The sequence below is a fragment of the Prionailurus viverrinus genome, chromosome F1 (assembly GCF_022837055.1).
Source record: "Prionailurus viverrinus isolate Anna chromosome F1, UM_Priviv_1.0, whole genome shotgun sequence".
NCBI lineage: Eukaryota > Metazoa > Chordata > Mammalia > Carnivora > Felidae > Prionailurus > Prionailurus viverrinus.
In genome coordinates, this window is record NC_062577.1 from 3,040,029 (window position 1) to 3,061,356 (window position 21,328).

The window sequence follows — 21,328 nt, forward strand, 5'->3', positions numbered from 1 at the left end:
ATATGTATCCATGTATTTATTGCAGCATTATTTATAATAGCCAAAATATGGAAGCAACCCAAGGGTCCATCCATAGATTGGTATGTATATACAATGGAATATTACTCAGCTATAAAAATCAAGTGAAATCTAAACATTTGCAACATGGATGGAGATAGACAGTATAATGCTAAGTGAAATAAGTCAGTTGGAAAAAGATATACCATATGATTTCACTCATATGTGCTATTTAAGAAACAGAAACAAATGAACAAAGAAAAAAAGAGACAAACAAAAACCAGCCTCTTAAATATAGCAAACAAACTGGTGGTTGCCAGAGGGAGGTGGGTAGGGAGATAGGTGAAATAAATAAAGGGGATTAAGAGTACACTTGTGATAAACACTGAGTAATATATAGAATTGTTGAATCATTATAGTGTATACCTGAAGCTAATGTAACACTGTATGTTAATTGTATTTAAATTTTAAAAAATACAAACAATACATTAAAAAATTTTTAAAGAGATGTCAGTATTGACAACAAAACATAAAATGCGGGGTGGGGAAATAAAATGGTAGAGTTTTGTATGTGATAGAAGGTAAGCTGCTATCAGCCCCACGTAGAATGCTGTTATATCTATAAGATATTTCAAGTAAGCCAACAGGTAACCACAACAAAAACAAACAAAACAAATCTCAGCTATCATAGGTTCACACAAGATAAAGAGAAGGGAATCAAAGTATACCATTGTGGAAAATCATCAGTTCACAAAGGGACAGCAAGAGAAGAAGAAAGGAACAGAGGAATACAAAAAAGTAAGGGGGGCACCTGGGTGGCTCAGTTGGTTAAGCGTCTGACTCTTGGTTTTGGCTCAGGTCATGATCTCATGGTTCATGAGTTCAAGCCCCGCATTGAGGGGCACCATTGTGGAGCCTACTTGAGATTCTCTGTCTCCCTCTCTCTCTGCCCCTCCCCCACCCATGCTGTCTCTGTCTCTCTCAAAATAAATAAACTTAAAAAAAAACACAAAAGAGCAAGGAAATTAATAAAATGGAATTGGTAAGACCTATCTAACAATAATTACTTTTAATGTAAATGGATTAAATTCTCTAAACAAAAATACAGAATAGCTGCATGGATAAAAAACAAGACCCCTTTATATGCTTCTTATAAAACTCTAACTTCAGCTTCAAGGATATATACAGGCTCAAAGCAAGGGATGGGAAAAGATAGCTCATGCAAGTAGAAACCAAAATAGAGTGGAATAGCTATACTTATATCAGACAAAATAGATTGTAAGTTTAAAAGTGTAACAAGAGACACAGAAGGTAACTGTGTAATAATAAAGAAGCTAATTCATCAAGAGGCTATAACAATTGTAAACATATATGCACACAACATCAGAGCACCATATTAAGCAAATATTAACAGGTCTGAAGAGAGCAATATACAATAATATAATAGCAGGGGACTTCCATATGCCATTTTCAACAATGGATAGATCATCTAGACAGTCAATAAGGGAAAGTTGACCTTGGACTATACTTTAGACCAAATGAAACATGTTAGGTTAAAAAAAAAAGTCTCAGCAAATGTAAAAAGATTGAAATCATACTAAGTATATTTTATGACCACAATAGTATGAAACTAGATCAATTACAGGAGGAAAACTGGGAAATACACAAATATGTGGACATTAAACAACACACTGAAAAACCATGGGTGAAAGATGAAATCAAAAGGAAATTAAAAAAAATATGTTGATGAGCACTGGGTGTTGTATGTAAGTGATGGATCACTAACTTCTACTCCTGAATTCATATTATACTATGTTAAATAAATAAAATAAATTGGATTTAAATAAAATAAATTTAAAAAAAAATTTTTTTTAATGTTTTATTTATTTTTGAGACAGAGAGAGACAGAGCATGAACGGGGGAGGGGCAGAGAGAGAGGGAGACACAGAATCGGAAACAGGCTCCAGGCTCTGAGCCATCATCAGCCCAGAGCCCGACGCGGGGCTCGAACTCCCGGACCGCGAGATCGTGACCTGGCTGAAGTCGGACGCTTAACCGACTGCGCCACCCAGGCGCCCCTAAATAAAATAAATTTTAAAAATATCTTGAAACAAATGAAAAAGGAAACACAATATAACAAATTTATGGGATGCAGCAAAAACACTTCAAGAAGGGGAGTTTATAGTGATAAATGCCCCCATTAAGGGAAAAGAAAGGTCTCAAATAATCAACCTAACTTTATATGTCAAGCAACTAGACAAAGAAGAACAAACTATATCCAAAGTTAGCAGAAAAATGGAAATAACAAAGATCAGAGCAGAAATAAGTAGAGACCAAAAAAAAACAGTAGAAAAGATCAACAAAACTAAGAACTGTTGCTTGAAAAAATAAACAAAATTGATGAAACTCTAACTAGACTAAGGAAAAAGAATACTCAAACTACTAAAATCAGAAATGTGTGGACATTACTACAAATTCTATAGAAATGTAAATGACCATAAGTGACTGCTGTGAACAATTATAGACCAACATATTTGACAATCTAGAAGAAATAAATTCCTAAAACATTATCATCTACTGAGACTAAATCTGGAAGAAGTAGAAAATATGACAGACTAAAAATGAGTCAGGCGATTGAGTCAGTAAGCACAAATCTCTCATCAAAGAAAAGCCCAGGAATAGATGGCTTCATTAGTTAATTCCAGCAAATAATATTTCAAGAAGAATTAATGACAATCCTTTTCAAACTCTTCCAAAAAACTGAAGAGGAGGAAACTCCCAAACTCATTTTACAAGGCCAGCATTATCCTGATACCAAAGTCAGAAAAGCATACTACAAGAAGTGAAAACTACAGACCATATCCCTGAAGAGCAGATGCAAAAATTCTCAACAACATACTAGTAAAGCTGAATTCAACAGCATATTAAAAGGATCACACATAAGCAGTGTGGAGGTTCCTCAGAAAATTAAAAATAGACCTACCCTATGACCCAGCAATAGCACTGCTAGGAATTTATCCAAGGGATACAGGAGTGCTGATGCATAGGGGCACTTGTACCCCTATGTTTATAGCAGCACTTTCAACAACAGCCAAAGTATGGAAAGAGCCTAAATGTCCATCAACTGATGAATGGATAAAGAAATTGTGGTTTGTATACACAATGAAGTACTACATGGCAATGAGAAAGAATGAAATATGGCCTTTTGTAGCAATGTGGATGGAACTGGAGAGTGTGATGCTACGTGAAATAAGTCCTACAGAGAAAGACAGATACCGTATGTTTTCACTCTTAGATGGATCCTGAGAAACTTAACAGGAACCCAATGGGGAGGGGAAGGAAAAAAAAAAAAAGAGGTTAGAGTGGGAGAGAGCCAAAGCATAAGAGACTCTTAAAAACTGAGAACAAACTGAGGGTTGATGGGGGGTGGGAGGGAGGGGAGGGTGGGTGATGGGTATTGAGGAGGGCACCTTTTGGGATGAGCACTGGGTGTTGTATGGAAACCAATTTGACAATAAATTTCATATATTAAAAAAATAAATAAATAAAAGAATCACACATGGTAATCAAGTGGGATGTAAGGATGGTTCCACACATGCAAAGCAATAAATGTGAAAGACATTAATAAAATGAAAGACAAAAGTCATATGATCATCTCAATATATGCAGGAAAACTAACAAAATACAACATCCCTTCTTAATAAAAACTCTCAACAAATTGGATATAGAGAGAACATACCTCAACGTAACAAAGGCAATATATAACAAGCCTACAGCTAACATCATACTCAATAGTGAAAGGTTGATAGTTTTCCTGGACGATCAAGAACAAGACTAGAGTGCCCATCCCACTCTCACCTTTCCTACTCCATGCAGTACGGGACTCCTAACCAGAGTAATCAGGGAAGAAAAAGAAATAAAAGGCATCCAAATCAGAAAGGAAGACATAAAATTGTCTCTGCTTGCTGATATGACCTTGAATATCATACATGTCTTCCTAAAGACACCACCAAGAAACTGTTAGAAAAAATCAACAAATTCAATAAAGTTGAAGCATATGAAATCAACACGCAGGAATCAGTTGTGTTTCTATACACTAACAATAAACAATCTGAAAAAGGAAGAAAATAAGCGCATTTACAATAGCATCAAAAACAATAAAATACTTGGTAATAAATCTAACCAAGGAAGTGAAAGATCTATGCACCAAAAGCTATAAGACATTGAAGATGACCCAGATAAATGGAAATATATTCCATGTTCATAGGTTAGGAGAGTTAATATTGCCACAGTATCCATACTACCAAAACCTATAGATTCAATAAAATCCTATCAATTTCCAATGGCATTTTTCCCCCGCAGAAACAGAGGAAACAATTGTAAAATGTGTGTGGAACCACAAAAGACCCCCAATAGCCAAATCAGTTTTGAGAAAGAACAAAGCCGGAGGCATCACACTTCCTGATTTCAAAATACATTACAAAGCTATATTAATGAAAACAGTATGGTGTTGTTGTTAAAAACAGACACAAAAACCAATGGAACAGAATCAAGTGTCCAGAGATAAACCCACACACTTATAGTCAACCAGCATTTGACAAGGGAGCCACAAATACTAAATGGGGAAGGAATAGTCTCTTCAGTAAATGGTGTTAGAAAAACTGGATGTCCATGTGAAAAAGAATGAAATTAGAATACTATCTTACCCCACTCAAAAAATTAACTGAAAATAGAGTAAGGACTTACACGTAAGACGAAATACAGTAAAATTCCTACAAGAAAACATAGGTGAAAAATCTCCTTGACCTTAGTTTTGACAATGATTTTTTAAAATATGGCACCAAAAGAACAAGCAACAAAAGTAAAAATTGACAAGTAGGATCACATCAAACTAAAAAGTTTCTGCACATCAAAAGAAGCAATCAACAAAATGAATAGCTAACATACAGAATAGGAGAAAATGTTTGCCAACCATATATATGATAAGGGGTTAATATCCAAAATATATGAAAGCCATACAACTCAATATCAAAAAACAAAAAACAAACAAACAAAACCCCAATCTGATTATATATTGGCAAAGTACCTAAAAAGACATTTCTCCAAAGAAGACATACAGTTGGTATGGTACATGAAAAGGTGCTAAACATCACTGATCATCAGGGATATAATGACATATGACCCCACAACTGTTAGAATGGATATGATAAAAAAAAATAAATAAAGACAAGAAATGACAAATACATGTTGGTAAGAATGTGGAGAAAAAGGAACCATTGTGCACTGTTGGTGGGAATGGAAATTGGTACCGATAGTATGGAAAACAGTGTGGAGGTTCTTCTACAAGTTAAAAATAGAACTACCATGTAACCCAGCAATCCTACTTCTGGGTATATTCCAAAGGAAAATAAATCATTATTTTGAAGAGTTATCTGCACTCCCATTTTTTTTTAATGTTTATTTATTTTTGGGAGAGAGACAGAGAGAGACAGAGACAGAGCATGAGTGGGGGAGGGGCAGAGAGAGAGTGAGACACAGAATCCAAAGCAGGCAGGCTTCAGGCTGAGCTGCCAGCACAGAGCCTGACACAGGGCTCAAACTCATGAGCTGTGAGATCATGACCTGAGCTGAAGTTGGACATTTAACTGACTGAGCCACCCAGGTGCCCCACTGCACTCTTATGTTAACTGCAGCATCATTCACAATAACCAAGATACGGAAACAACCTAAGTGACTATCAACTGATGAGTGGATAAAGAAAATGTAGTAAATCTATACAATAGAATATCATTCAACCATATAAAGAAGGAAATCCTGCTATTTGCAACAACATGAATGGACCTGGAGGGCATTATGTTAAGTGAAATAAGTCAGACCAAGAAGGACACTATATGACTTCCCTTATATATGGAATCTAAGAACTTCAAACTCATAGAAACAGAGGGTATATTGATGTTTACACCAAGGGTCTAGAGCTAGGGGACACAAGGAGATGTTGGCCAAAGTGTACAAATTTTTAGTTATAAGCTAATTAAGTACCAGGATCTAATGTGTAGCATGATGTATTGTACAAGAAAATATGTACAACAATAATGATGTATTGTACAAGAAAAAGAAAAAAGACATGGAAGATAGTAGCAGGTAAGTGAAGGAAGAAAAGAGTTTCAAGAAGAAATAAGTCATCTCCAACATTATATGTGGTACAGTGGTCAAGTGCTAAGAGGACTAAAAAATATCCTATTAAACTTGGCAAACTTTCAGTGACTTTACCAAGCTATTTAAGTAGATAGACAGATAGTATGTAGCGAGTACTGGGATAGAGTGATGAAGCCAAACAGTGTCACCATGAATTCAGGAAAGATAGCAGCCTGAGCATGACCTCCTCCTGGATTCTTCTCCCTTCCTTTTCTCTGTTCTAATGAGAGACAGAGAGAGAGAGAGAGAGAGAGAGAGAGAGAGAGAGAGAGAAAATAAATCAAGAGTCTAGATGATAACATGGTACCTGTTCCATGAATTCTCCTCCTCAGAGTCAGAACTCAGGTTTGGGGGCAAACAGAGTCAATAGGTTTGGAAAGCCCAGTGCTCAAGCAGTGCTCAGCAAGGGCCTGGTGCTTGAGGTTTAATCCACTGCAATCTTTCTCTTGAAATTATTAATAAATTTATCTTTGAACTTGTATTTTATATGTGAATTATGATGGGACAATGAAGCGCGCACTTGGGAGCTTTGGCTGGTGCAGTCCTGACTCCTGTTCCTGTCTGCCTTCACGGGACAGGTTCTTGGTACCTCACTCCTCCATTCCCTGGTACCTTGGGTTCCACCTGGTCTTGGCCTCCTCACTTCCCTGTCCTGAAAATGCTTCTGCCTTCACCCTGGGCAATGGCCAGGGCTCAGGTGTGGGAGGGTCAGTGTAGGGTATATGAAACTTCTGGCATCTGGAGTAAGGCATGGCAGCAGCTGCCCCCTGCCTCACCAGGTGGCAGCACTGTGCTGTGGCAGATGGAGGCCTCGTCTCCACAGGAGTGAGTGTGTTGCCCACCCCCAAACAGGGTACTTAGTGTGTTCAAGTGATAAGTTGCAGTACCCTTGGAGGTTACTCATCTGCTATAGGTCAAGATGACTAGACCCACTGTAAGGAAAGATACCAGGCTTGACTTCTTCAGATGCCACCCCTGACTGGGGCATGAGGTGTTGGTCCAATGGCTGTTGACAGGGGAAACCTGGCAGAAAGTGAACTGCACACATGCTGAATCGCCAAGTGATTATGAGGGTCTGCAGTTGGCCCAAGAGTATTCTCATGTCCATGGGAGCATGACATTAAATATAAATAAAAGCACGAAGACCAGTAGAGAGTGACTGGGGAAGAAAGGGAATGCTTTATATTTAAAACTTTTAACACTATTTTTCTTCTGATTTTTTAACAAGAGTCTTCATATGGCCCAACAAATTACAAAGGCAGTTCTGGATGCAATAATGCAAAAAATGGGAGCATATACCATGGCAGTTGCCTCTAGACAGGATTTTAGTGAATACAAATTTAAAAATTTTTTAATGTTTATTTATTTTTGAAAGAGAGAGAGAGTGTGACTGGGAGAGGGGCAGAGAGAGAGGGAGACACTGAATCTGAAACAGGCTCTAGGCTCTGAGCTGTCAGCACAGAGCCCGATGCTGGGTGTGAACCCATGGACCATGAGATCATGACCTGAGTTGAAGTCAGATGCTTAACCAACTGAGCCGCCCAGACACCCCTAGTGAAGACAAATTTTAGACACAGATGATAAGAGAATTAGCAAATTGAAATTAAAAAAAAATAGTGTACAATGAGTCATGGAAAACAAAATGATAGAAAATATGAAAATATTTCAAGAAGGACAGAATGAAAAGGTGACATATATTTTCTTATGAAAATCTAAAGAGAAAGAATAAAATGAGAGAATCAATATCTGAAAAGATGACTGGTTTTTCAGAATTAATGAAAGACCCTAATCTTCAGATTCAGAAACTGCAATAAACCACATGTAGGATAGATTTTTAAAAAACCTATAATAGTGAAACACCAAAGGCAAGGTTAAGTCATTAAACAGAAAATACAGACAACCTAAAAGATAAAACTATTAGACAGTGGACTTTACAATTGCAATAGAATAAAAGAAAGAAAAGCCATACTTATTTGGAAAGGGATAAAGAAAACCATCAGTATTTGCAGGTGATAGGATTTGTAAAAACTCCAAGAGAATATATAAGTAAATTGTTAGAATTAATATAAGAATTTAGCAAGATTGTTGAATACAAAAATCAATATTCAAAAGTAAATTGTGTTCTATACAACAAGAAGCTCTGGTTAGAAAATATAGAAAATGTAGCTTTAAAAAACTGAGTGTAGTAGAGACAAAAATATAAAGCACCTAGGAATAAGTCTAATAAAAATGTCCAGGCACTTTTATGAAAAACTGCAAAATTTTTTTGCCAGACATATAAAAAGACCTAAATAAATGGAAGGTTATGTATTATTCTTGAGCTGAAACTCTCCAAATTGATTTAAAAATTGAGACAAATTATAGGAATCCCTACTAGAGTTTTTGTGGAATTTGACAAACCAATTCTAAAATTTCATAGAGAGGAAAAATAGGCCAGAGGAAAAATAGACAAAGCTAAGAGACTCATGAAGAAGAACAAGACTTGGGGTCAGAGTGGGCCAGGGATTTGCACTGTCACTCATCAAGATTTGAAATATGAAATTATAGTAATAAAGATAATGTAGTGTTTATTAAGCAAACAGATCAGCTGAACAGTAGAGCCAGCTGGAAAGAAACACATGCATACATGGAAAATCGATGTATGATAAAGCAGGCACTACAGGTAAATACATTATTCAATAAATGGGTCTGATTAGATTAATTATTCACATGGAAAAAATAAAATTGGATCCCTATCTCCAAGTATATACAAAAACTAACTCCAGATGGATTAAGGACCTAACTGTGGAAGTCAAAACTATGTGGACCTTTCAGGAAACAACATAGGAGGCTATTTTTATGAACTTGGAGGAAAAGATTTCTTAAATTGATTTAAAAAGGCACAAACCAATTAAGGTAAGGGCTGGCAAATTCATCTATAATAGCAAGGACCTCTGTTATCAATAGAGATCATGAGAAGTAAAAAGTTGCATAAACTGGGATAAATTCTTTCTATATATATATATATATATATATATATATATTGAAATATATAAATAATGTCCTAGTCATTAGAATGAAATCTTATAAATTATTCTGAAACAAAAATAACTCAAAAATGGGTAAAAATCCTCATTTAACAGAAAGGGAAGAAAAATTCTTCATGAATAAATGAAAATATGCTCAATAGTAATTAGGGAAATGCAAATAAAAAGCACAGTGACATAATTTCACATCTACTAGATTGTAAAATTAAAGTCAGATAATACTGAGTATTGGTGAGGAAGTAGCACAATGGGAACATTCATCTGCTGCTGGTGTAGATGTAGTCCACGGCTGGTGTAGACATAGATTTGAACGATCTTTTCAAGAGGCATTTAGGCATTACCTAGTAAACTTGAACAAATGCATATCCTACTTTTAGCCAACTGTACTTTTAGGTCTATATCCTAGAGAAACTTCTGTTCATGTGCATCAGAATGGGATTTGCTAAACAATAATGTACATACAATGACTACAGGATCTTGTTCAAATGCAGGTAATGATCTAGGAGGTCTGGAATGAGGCCCCAGATTCTGCATTTCTAAGTAGCAGATTCTACGGTACTGGTAATGTTCTCTTCCTTGACTTGTGTGATGAATACATGAGTATTAGTTTCATTTTACTCTGTAAATGGTATTTTTACAGGTGATAAATTGTGTACATTTTTACCACTTACGTAACAGAAAAACACTTAGCTCCCACTGAGCTGTCTCTTTGGGCTTAACTGCCCCCCCTAGATAGGTGCTGCTTCTTCCGATTTTGTTTTCATGATTCATGACCAGATCAGAGCAGTATGGAAGCCCATATCCGTCACTAGCTCTTGGGGCTCAGTGTGTGTGAGTGAGATTGGAAACTCGTGAAACTGACTATCAATGCTTTTTCAATGCTTTTTTTTTTTTTTGGCAGATTGCCTTCTCTGATGGCCCCCCTGGTCTCTGCTTGGAGGAAGCAGAAAATAACCCATGTGGCCAGAGAGGAAGGTTCTGTTCTCCAATTCTGCTGTGCAGGGAATTTTTATCTCCAAATTAGCCTTTGTCTGTTTCTCAGTTGGTTTCAAACCCACAGGAGAAAGCTGGCGATTGGCATATCTGAAATCCCCAACTAGGACAGAACCCTGTCAGGTTCAGGAGTAGCAGAGACTCCATCCTTGCTTCTTGGTAAGAGTCTGGGAAGGTGGCAGTATTTCTGAGAGGAATGGAACGTGCACTCCTTGAAGGGCTTGCTAAAATCTAGTTATCAGGGCTTCTAGTCCGAAAATTGCATAGACACTGCAGAGCCATCCGACTTCTAAGGGACCACGTGAACCAAGACAACTATCTGCAACGACCACTTCCGCTTTACAGAAGACACGAGTATTCTGCTGGCGACTGCCTGGGTCATGTGTCAGTCCTCAAGTAATCCCTGTGGCCAATGAAATGCGAGGCTGTTGAGTCCTCTGGGGAGCAGGGGCCACATAAGACAGTTCCCTGTATCCTATTCAGGGCTTAGGATATTGCCTTGACTGTTGCACTGAAAAATATTCTGATTCATTGATGGTTTTAACTTATCAGATAATTTTCTAATGCACTTAATTATTTTCTCCTGTGCCAGTTTTCTCTTTTTAGTTATTTTCATTCACTCTCATGTTAATATGGGTTGGAGAAACTATGTATATGATGGAATTAAAAGAGCCCTGTAGTCTGAAAAACCAGCGGCAAATCCCAATGCTAGTTATTAGTAGCTGTGTATTATTATCCGAGTTATTTAACCTACCCAAGCTTACATGTCCTCATTTATAAAATAAAGATAACAATACTTGCATCTCTGTTTGTTATGAAAAGTGAGAGAGATAATTTACATCAAGTATGAACATTAGAAATATATGTTCAAATAGTGGTTGCTATTGTTACTTTTATTGTTTGTTTCCCAATATTAGTTTGGCATTTTATTTGAGGATATCTTGATTGGTGAGTGCAAGCTTATGTGAAAAGTATAATGTAGATAATCCATCTGTGGTTAATTAAAAGTTAAATCTAATTATTCTTAAAAAGCATTAATTATCTTTGTATTCAACATTGCCTTACTTACATAACTCTATAATACCACAGGAAGCAGATATGAGAACTTTGCACAGACAAATTGCGTTCTTCTTCTGAATCCTAAAAGGAAATTGAGGTAGCTTTAAATACAAATTTGGATACAGGCAGAAAAGTCACAGAGGCACTAAATTAGTGATCTAAGATGAAAGGAAGTATAATGAACAAATTTCAGAATAGAACTAACAAATATTCATGTAATACTAGTTCAATTCTGTAGCTATTCTCTGTAATTACGAATTCACTATCATGAGTGACAAATTTGTTATGTATTGGTCTTTGCACCCAGTTCCTGCTAATCTTTGGTCTTTGATCGCAGTTCCTGATGCAGAGCTCCTACAACTCTTATAATCTCCTGAACGACGGGAGGGTCTGACACAGAGATCCTCAATCCCTTTTGTTCTAATGAGGCGACTCGGGTGGGATCCAGGATGGGAACTGGTCACTAGAAAGCCCAAGCCATGATTAGAAGCTTGGAACTTTTACCTCAACCTCCCACCCTTTGGAGGGGGGAGAAGGACTAGAAAATGAGTTAATGATTGATCATGCCTATGTGATGAAGCCCCATAAAAATCAGGTTGGTAAACATGTCCATGTGCTGGCAGGGTGACACAACCCAGCTCCGTGGGGTCGGAAGCTCCTGTGCGCAGGGCCCTTCCAGACTTTGCCTTATGTAGCTCTTCTCTGGCTGTTCATCTGTATCCTTTATCATATCTTTTATTATAACCAATAAATGCATTTCCATGAGTCCTGCAAGCTGTTCTAGCAAATTATTGACCCTGAGGAGAAGGTTGTAGGAACCTGGATTTATGGACAGTCAGTCACGAGTACAGGTGACAAACTGGGACATGCAGTTGGCATCCGAAATGGAGCAGTCTTGTGGGACTGAGCCCTTAACCTTGTGGATGGGAAGTTAACTCCATGTAGAAAATGCCAGAACTTAGAATTGTAAGACAGTCAGCTGGTATCAGATAATTAGTCAGTATGGAAACCAACCCCTTATACTTCATGTGGTAACAGAATGTTCTCTGTGAGTGTATAAAGGAAAATAGTGAGTTTTCCTGGACAGTCTTACTCACTGAAATGCAATTCAATTCATTTTCTTCCATGATGGTTCTGAATCAGAGATGATTTTGCTCACCAGGGTACACTGGCAATGCCTGGAGACATTTTGGATTGTTATATCTGAGTGTTCTTGAATGTATTTCTAAAGTCACGTGTACATCCTTAAAGGTTATAAGATCTGATGGCACTATCCGTAAACGACAAAGATACTCTTCTCTATGCATGTATTTGTGTGTATGTAACATTGCACATTTGGGCTTCTAACACACAACAAAAGGAAAAGGAGTAAACCTTTACTTCCTCAGAATTGTGTCCATGAAACTGGTAAATAATTCATAAACTCAAAAACCTCAAGTTGAAATACTTTTCAATCTACGAGTTTTGAAAAAATGAATTAATATTCATTTGGCCGCTCCTGCATCACTCTACTTGTTCTCTGAAAATAAAGATTAGAAATCAAGAAGAAGGCATAAGCCCCAAAATATAGTCAAATTTTGTCACACGCAGTCTCTATGGCAGTGGCTTTAGACACACTTGCGTGGGAATATCAGCTATGAATGCCTGGCCGGTACCTGTTACTAATTAGTAGAGAGCCGATGTTTTTGATGCTTAGCTTTTTATTTTTTTTTTTTGTAACCCAGAGAGGATTCAACATCATTCTTATGTATTTGCATTCACAAATGCTTTCTCGAATTGAAGAAAATATAGTAAAAACAAACTTGTCAGAAATGGCTTTTAATCCAGGGAATTGTTATAAAAGTATACGATGTGAGACCCACTCATTGGGGAGTATTGTTACCTGGAAGGTGGTAACTGAGGCTTTCACATACTTATTGACAAAAAGGCTGAGGTAAAATCACATACCATTTCATAACATCATTTTCTATGAGATATATCTGGAAGTTAATGCCCTATTGATAATAATTAAAAATACCTCTTATCTATGATTAACACATACTATTTAAAACAGATTAAGTTAGGTTGAAAGCTCAAAATATGGGAAATAAAGTGTAACAGAGATAATTACTCAAGATTTAATAAGTTATCATTAAAATCAACTCACTGGGCCCACAACAATTGGTCTTATAGTATGAACACCAGGAGAAGAACAACGCAGCTCTGTCCTCGGTGAGCTAGTATTTAAAAAGAACAGAAAGATAAATAAGCATACAAGGTTAGGAAAAATTCCCTACTTTTTAAGCCTAAAAACATTAATTGTATGCTAACAAGAAAAATAAAACATACAGCATATTTTACTTTTATACTATTTTCTTTAAAAAAATTTTTTTAATGTTTATTCATTTTTGAGAGACAGCGAAAGAGACAGAGAGAGAGAGAGAGAGAGAGAGAGAGAGAGAGAGGTTGAGCAGAGAAAGTGGGAGACACAGAATCCGAAGCAGGCTCCAGGCTCTGAGCTGTCAGCACAGAGCCCAGTGCGGGGCTCAAACCCATGAACCTTGAGATCATGACCTGAGCCGAAGTTGGACGCTTAACTGACTGAGCCATCCAGGCACCCCATATCCTATTTTCAAAGAGATCTTGTCTTTCTTCTCACATCTATTTAATGGGAAGAAATTTACATTCAATCACTGCCTTAAATCTGACTGTCCGCACTATATGAATACTTTTTTATGGGTAAATACACACATTATATTGACATCAGCAGCAAAAATCTTACCTTTTATTTTTCACTGAACAAGTTCCTGGCACACTCCACTCAAGAAATGATGTTCCTTCATACTCTAACGTAATCTAAAAAAGAAGGTACAATAGTTCAAACAAAAGGTCTGCCCCAGAATTTTTACCTCAGTATTCAGAGGCAGGGTTGAATTTTCTGTGTCCTTATCATTGAAAGAAAGAATGACTAAACATTTTATTGCTTTAAAATTGTACAAAGCAATACGACAAAGAAAGGCAATGTACCTTTTCCAAGACACTTCAGTAGTCTCCCTTAAAAACTCTAAGCTTCTTTGTGGAGTTGAGACGACAGGGAAGTAGGGGGACTGGGATTGCCCTGGCCCCTCAAACACAGCTGTATTGAGGAGGGATCACTTGGACCACCCAGGAAATGGATCTGCAGAGTGGCAGAAGGACCTCCAGGGGCAGAGAGAGGCAGCGTGGTGGGATGGAGGTGCGTGTATATGGAGTGGTGGAGAGAAAATGGCAGAGGCATGGAAGGGAGGGAGCCCTTTCTGTGCAGAGACAAAAGGGAGTGAAAGAGAGAGGGGTTGTAAAAGTCAGGACTCAGTTGGCACAAAAGGAAAACCTCTCCAGACCACAGATGGGGGAATGAGAAATACAGAGAGTGCCAGTTTCTATTTTGCAAACAGCCTTAGGAGCTGAAACTCGGAGGTTTCAAAAGTGCACGACTTTCACCGACTTTCTCCGAAGCTAAGCCAGGAGCCGCTGGGTGCTCCTGTGGAGGAGGAACCTCCCCCTGGAGCGCATAGCCTGGTACACGGATCTCTGGGGGATACTGGAAAACAGTCCCCTTTCCAGAGTACTTTGGGAAAAGGGTTTATTGCCTCCCCAATGACAAAGACCCTGCAGGTGCCAGCCAAAGGCGTTTTTTTTTTTTTTTTTTTAGTTTATTTATTTATTTTGAGACAGAGAGAGCACAAGCAGGGGAGGGGTGGGGGGGGGGTGGGTTGGGGACAGAGGATCCGAAGCCGGGTCTGTGCTGACAGGAGAGAGCCCAATGCGGGGCTCAAGCGCAAGAACTGGAAGACCATGACCTGAGCTGAAGTCAGAAGCCCAACTGACTGAGCCACCCAGGCACCCAGTCTTTTATCAGCCTTTTATCAGCAGAGTGGAGTGGCTCTACATCAGAACAGGATCCATGCTGTGTGGGGTCCTTTAAGACATTGGGTTTTGAATCCCAACTGGGCACCTAGAAGGTGCTGGAGAACCGTGAGGAACAGGTCAAGCTGAATGCCCTCGCTATCCTGTGAGGGCTGCCTGAACAGGGGTTTGAGACAACCTGGCGTGGGAAGGAGAGATTGGGGTGTCGCCAGTTCTCTCCCCATCACCGACACAGTGGGGCTTCAGAGAGAAGCACAGCGGCCCCCAGTGGAGGCGGGACACTTACACCAAACCCTGCCCCTGGTAACTGCACACCTACTGGAACAAGACTGACACTGAGCCAATGCAGCCAGCCTCTCCTCCAGACCAGCACAGCCACCTGTCCCTGGCACCAACAGACAACTGTTTGTTGCTGTTGTTATTGTTGTTGTTTGCCTGTCTGGTTGTCTTTTTCGTTTCTCTTTTCTTTTTTTCTTCTCTTCTCTTTTTCTTTTTACCCTCTTCCTTTTTTCTATTGGAATAAGGCTCATAGTTTCTGAATTGTTTGTGGTCAATTCTTAATATATATATAGTCTGTTCAGGCATTTTTACTTTATTTTTTTAGATCTTTTCTATCTCTTTTCCTTCTTTATTTTCCTTTCTTTTTCTCTGGATTTAAGCCTTATAGTTTTTTGATTCTCTGTTTGGTCTTCTTTTCTCCCCTTTCATTTTTCTTTTCTTATGGGATCAGGCCTCCCCCCTACCTCTTTCCTTTTTTTCCATGGTTACTTCAACAAACAAATCAAAGCCCACCTGGTGGAAGGTCCAAACACTCCAGCACTACAAGCAAGGAGGACCTCTGCAGAGGACTGACCAGTGGGATAGAGCAGCCAAAACACAACAATAGAGTGCATGCAACAGACGCCAAAAACACTTCCTGAAGTGCCAGGCCCTCAACGGTGAATGACCCCTTTTTAATATAGTAGTACTTGCAGGTGCAGACACATAACAAGCTACTAAAACATGCAAAAGACAGAAATTAGCCAAAATGATGAAACAGAAGAATTCTTCCCCAAAACAAAATTTGGGAAAAAAACACAGCTAGAGAATTGCTCAAAACAGGTATTAACAATATATCTGAACAAGAATTTAAAATAATAGTCATAAGACTAATAGATGGGCTTGAAGAAAGCATAGAAGACAACAGAGAATCTATTGCTGTAGAGATCAAAGACCTAGGACTAGGCATGATGAATTAAGAAATGCTATAAATGAAATGCAAAATAAACTAGATACAGTGACAGCAAGGGTGGAAGAAGCAGAGGAGAGAGTAGGTGAAAGGGAAGATAAAATTATGGAAAATGATGCTGAAAAAAAAGAGGGAAAGGAAATTACTAGATCACGAGGGGAGAATGTGAGAGCTAAATGATTGTGAAATGAAACAATATGCATCACATAGGCGTTCCAGAAGAAGAAAAGCAAGAGAAAGGGGTGGAAGGTTTATTTGAACAAATTATAGCTGAGAACTTCCCTAATCTGGGGAAGGAAACAGGCATCCATGTCCCAGAGGCACAGAGAACTCCCTTCAAAATCAACAAAACCAGGTCAACACCACGACGTAGCATAGTGAAACTAGCAAAATACAAAGATAAAGAGAGAATTCTGAAAGCAGCCAGGGACAGAAGGTCCTTAGCTTACAAGGTAATACACATAAGGTTGGTAGCAGACCTGTCTTCTGAACCTTGGCAGGCCAGAAGGGAGTGAACAGGAAAAATATGTAGTCAAGAATCCTGTATCCAGCAAGGCTGTCATTCAGAACAGAAGGAGAGATAAAGACTTTCCCAGACAAACAAAAACTAAAGGAGTTTGTGACCACTAAACTAGCCCTGTAAGAGATCCTAAGGGGGACTCTGTGATTGGAAAGCAGCAAAGACTACAAAGAACCAGAGACATCACAACAAACATGAAATCTACAGATAGCACAATGGCACTAAATCCATATCTTTCAATAATCACTTGGAATGTAAATGGAGTAAATGCCCCAATCAGAAAACACAGGGTATCAGAATGGATAAAAAACCAAGATCCATCTATATTCTGCCTACCAGAGACTCATTTTAGACCAGAGGACATCTGAAGATTGAAAGTGAGGGGGTGAGGAACCAGCAGTGATGCAAACAGATGTCAAAAGAAAGCCAGAGTAGCCATACTTATATCAAACAAACTAGATTTTAAAACAAACACTGTAACAAGAGATGAAGAAACATTATACCATAATTAAGGGGTCTATCCATCAAGAAGAGCTAACAATTGCAAATATTTATGCCCCCAATGTGAAACGCCCAAATACATAAATCAGTTAATCACAAACATAAGCAAACTTTTGGGTAATAATACCATAATTGCACGAGACTTTAATACTCCACTTACAACAATGGAACAGATCATCTAGGCAGAAAATCAATAAGGAAACAATGGCTCTGAATGACACATAGGACCAAATGGGCTTAACAGATATATTCAGAACATTTCATCTTAAGCAGCAGAATACATATTCTTCTCGAGTACACATAGAACATTCTCCAAAACAGATCACATACTGGGTCAGAAAAATGCCCTCAAATAGGTACAAAAAGATTGAGATTATACCATGCATATTTTCAGATCACAATGCTATGAAACTTGAGATCAACCACAGGAAAAATTTTTGGAAAGCCTCCAAATACATGGAGGTTAAAGAACATCCTAATTAAGAATGAAGGGGCTAACTAGGAAATTAAAGAAGAAATTTAAAAATACATGGAAGCAAATGAAAATGAAAATATGACAGTCCAAATCCTTTAGGATGCAGCAAAGACAGTCCTAAAAGTAAAATACATTGCAATTCAAGACTATCTCAAGAAGCAAGAAAGGTCCCACATACACAACCTAACCTTACACTTAAAGAAGCTAGAAAAGGAGCAACAAATAAAGCCCAAAGCCAGCAGAAGAGGGGAAATAATAAAGATTAGAGCAGAAATAAACAATGTAGAGTCAAAACAAACAAAAAAAAACAAACAGTAGAACAGATCAATGAATGTTTTTTGAAAGAATGAACAAAAATGATAAACCTCTAGCCAGACTTCTCAAAAGAAAAGAGAGGGGACCGAAATAGATGAAATCGTGAATGAAAGAGGAGACCAACACCACAGAAATACAAACAATTAGAAGACAATACTATGAAAAATTATGTGCCAATAAGCTGGAAAATCTAGAAGAAATGGACAAATTCCTAGACACTCACACACTACCAAGACTCAAATGGGAAGAAATAGAAAATTTGAACAGACCCATAACCAGCAAAGAAATGGCATCGGTTATCAAAAATCTCCCCCAAAATGAGTCCTGGCCAGAATGGCTTCCCAGGATAATTCTACCAGACAATCAAGGCAGATTTAATACCCATTCTTCTCAAACTTTTCTAACAAATAGAAATGGAAGGAAAGCTTCCAGACTCATTCTATGAAGCCAGCATTACCTCGATTCCCAAAACAGACAGACTCCACTAAAAAGGAGAATCACAGGCCAGTATCCCTGATGAACCTGGATGCAAAAATTCTCAACAAATACTAGCAAACTGAATTCAACAGTACATTAAAAGAATTATTCACCACGATCAAGTGGGATTCATTCCTGGGCTACAGGGCTGGTTCAATATTCACAAATAAGTCAACATGATAGACCACATTAATAGAAGAAAAGATAATATGAATCATACGATCCTGTCAACAGATGCAGAAAAAGCATTTGACAAAATACAGCATCGTTTCTTGATAAAACCCTCAAGAAAGTTGGGATAGAAGAAACACACCTTAACATTATAAAAGCCACATATGAAAGGCCCACAGCTAATATAATCTTCAGTGGAGAAAACCTGAGAGCTTTCCCCCGAAGATCAGAAATATGAGAGGGATGTCTACTCTTGCCACTGTTGTTCAACGTAGTGTTGGAAGTCCTAGCCTCAGCAATCAGACGACAAAACTAGATAAAAGTCATCCAAATTGGCAAAGAAGAAGTCAAACTTTCACTCTTTGCAGATGACATGGTGCTCTACCTGGAAAATCTGAAAGACTCCACCAAAAAACTGCTGGAGCTGATATAGGAATTCACCAAAATCTCAGGATATAAAATCAATGTACAGGAATTGGTTGCATTTCAATACACCGATAATGGAGCAATAGAAAGAGGTATCAAGGAATCAATCCCATTTATAATTGCACTAAAACCCATAAAATATCTAGGAATAAACCTAACCAAAGAAGTAAAAGATCTGTGTGCTGAAAACCACAGAAAGCTATGAAAGAAACTGAAGAAGACACAAAGAAATGGAAAAACATTCTGTGCTCATGGGTTGGAAAAACAAATATTGTTAAAATGCTGATACTACCCAAAGCAATCTATACATTCAATGCAATCCCAATCAAAATTGCACCGGCATTCTTCTCAGAGCTAGAACAAACAATCCTAAAATTTGTGTGGAACCACAAAAGACCCTTAATAGCCCGAGTAATGTTGACAAAGAAAACCAAAGCTGGAGGCATCACAACCCTGGACTTCAAGATGTATTACAAAGCTGTAACCATCAAGACAGTATGGTATTGGCACAAAAACAGACATATAGGTCAGTGGAATAGAATAGAGAGCTCAGAAATGGACCCTCAAATGTATGGCCAACTAATCTTATACAAAGCAGGAAAGAGTATCCAATGGAAAAAGACACTATCTTTAGCAAATGGTGCTGGGAGAACTGGACAACAACATGAAGGTGAATGAAACTAAATCACTTTCTTACACCATACACAAAAATAAATTCAAAGTGGATAAAAGACCTAAATGTGAGACAGGAAACCATCAAAATCCCACAGGAGAAAACAGGCACCAACCTCTTTGATCTCAGCCACAGCAACTTCTTACTTGACATGTCTCAGGAGGCAAGGGAAATAAAAGCAAAAATGAACTGTTGGGACCTCATCAAGATAAAAAGCTTCTGCACAACAAAGGGGTGAAAAGATGTTCAACATCCCTCATCTTCAGGGAAATACAAATCAAAACCACAGTGAGATACCACCTCACATCAGTCAAAGTGGCCAAAATTAACAACTCACAAAACAACAAGGATGCGGAGAAAGGGGAACCCTTTTGCACTGTTGGTGGGAATGCGACCCAGTGCATCCACTCTGGAATACAGTATGGAGGTTCCTCAAAAAATTAAAAATAGAACCAGCAATTGCACTACCAGAATTTATCCAAAGGATACAGGAGTGCTGATTCAAAGGGGCTACATGTACCCAATGTTTATAGCAGTGCTATCAACAACAATAACCAAGTTATGCAAAGAGCCCAAATGTTCATCAACTGATGAATGGATGAAGAATGGGATACTGCCTGACGATGAGAAAGAATGAAATCCTGCCATTTGCAACAATGTGGATGGAACTGGAGGGTATTATGCTAAGCAAATTAAGTCAGAGAAAGACAGATATCATATGATTTCACTCATGTGGAATTTGAAAAACTCAACAGATGAACATAGGGGAAGGGAAGGAAAAATAAGATCAACATAAAGGGAAGCAAACCATAAGAGACTCTCGAATACAGAGAACAATCTGAGGGTTGCTGGAGTGGGGGTTGGGGGTGGATTAAATGGGTGACAGGCATTAAGGAGGGCACTTTTCGGGATGAACACTGGGTGTCATACGTAAAAGATGAATCACTGGGTTTTACTCCTGAAGCCAAGTCTACACTGTATGTTAACTAACTTGAAAATAAATTAATAAAAGAACCCTATAAGATTCTTATTTTACTTCAAAAATAATCGGCACACCTGGGTGGCTCAGTTGGTTGAGGGGCTAGCTTCGGCTTAGGTCATGGTCTTGTGGTTTGTGAGTTACAGCCCCGCATTGGGATCTCTGCTGTCAGCGCAGAGCCTGCTTGGGATTCTCTGTCCCCCTTTCTCTCTGCCCTTCCCCTGCTCTCTCTCTCTAAAAAATAAATAAACACTTACAATATTAATAATAGGGGCACCTGGGTGGCTCAGTCAGTTAAGCATCTGACATTGGTTCAGGTCAGGATCTCACAGCTTGTGGATTTGAGCCCCGCATTGGGCTCTGTGCTGACAGCTCCGAGCCTGGATTCTGCTTCAGATTCTGTGTCTC

General features: G+C 38.3%; 1 protein-coding gene across 3 annotated transcripts in view; it reads right to left on the minus strand.

Annotated features, from left to right (window-relative positions):
• The window catches only part of CATSPERE (catsper channel auxiliary subunit epsilon), a 201,574-nt gene that overhangs the window by 159,454 nt on the left and 20,792 nt on the right, over positions 1-21,328 (minus strand). For all 3 annotated transcript variants that reach the window (XM_047841280.1, XM_047841279.1, XM_047841278.1), the window contains exons 3-5: positions 14,032-14,105; positions 13,417-13,486; positions 11,281-11,351 (exon numbers count right to left, since the gene is read on the minus strand). In XM_047841280.1, coding sequence (XP_047697236.1) covers positions 11,281-11,351; positions 13,417-13,486; positions 14,032-14,105 — 215 coding nt within the window. The remainder of the gene's footprint in view (positions 1-11,280; positions 11,352-13,416; positions 13,487-14,031; positions 14,106-21,328) is intronic.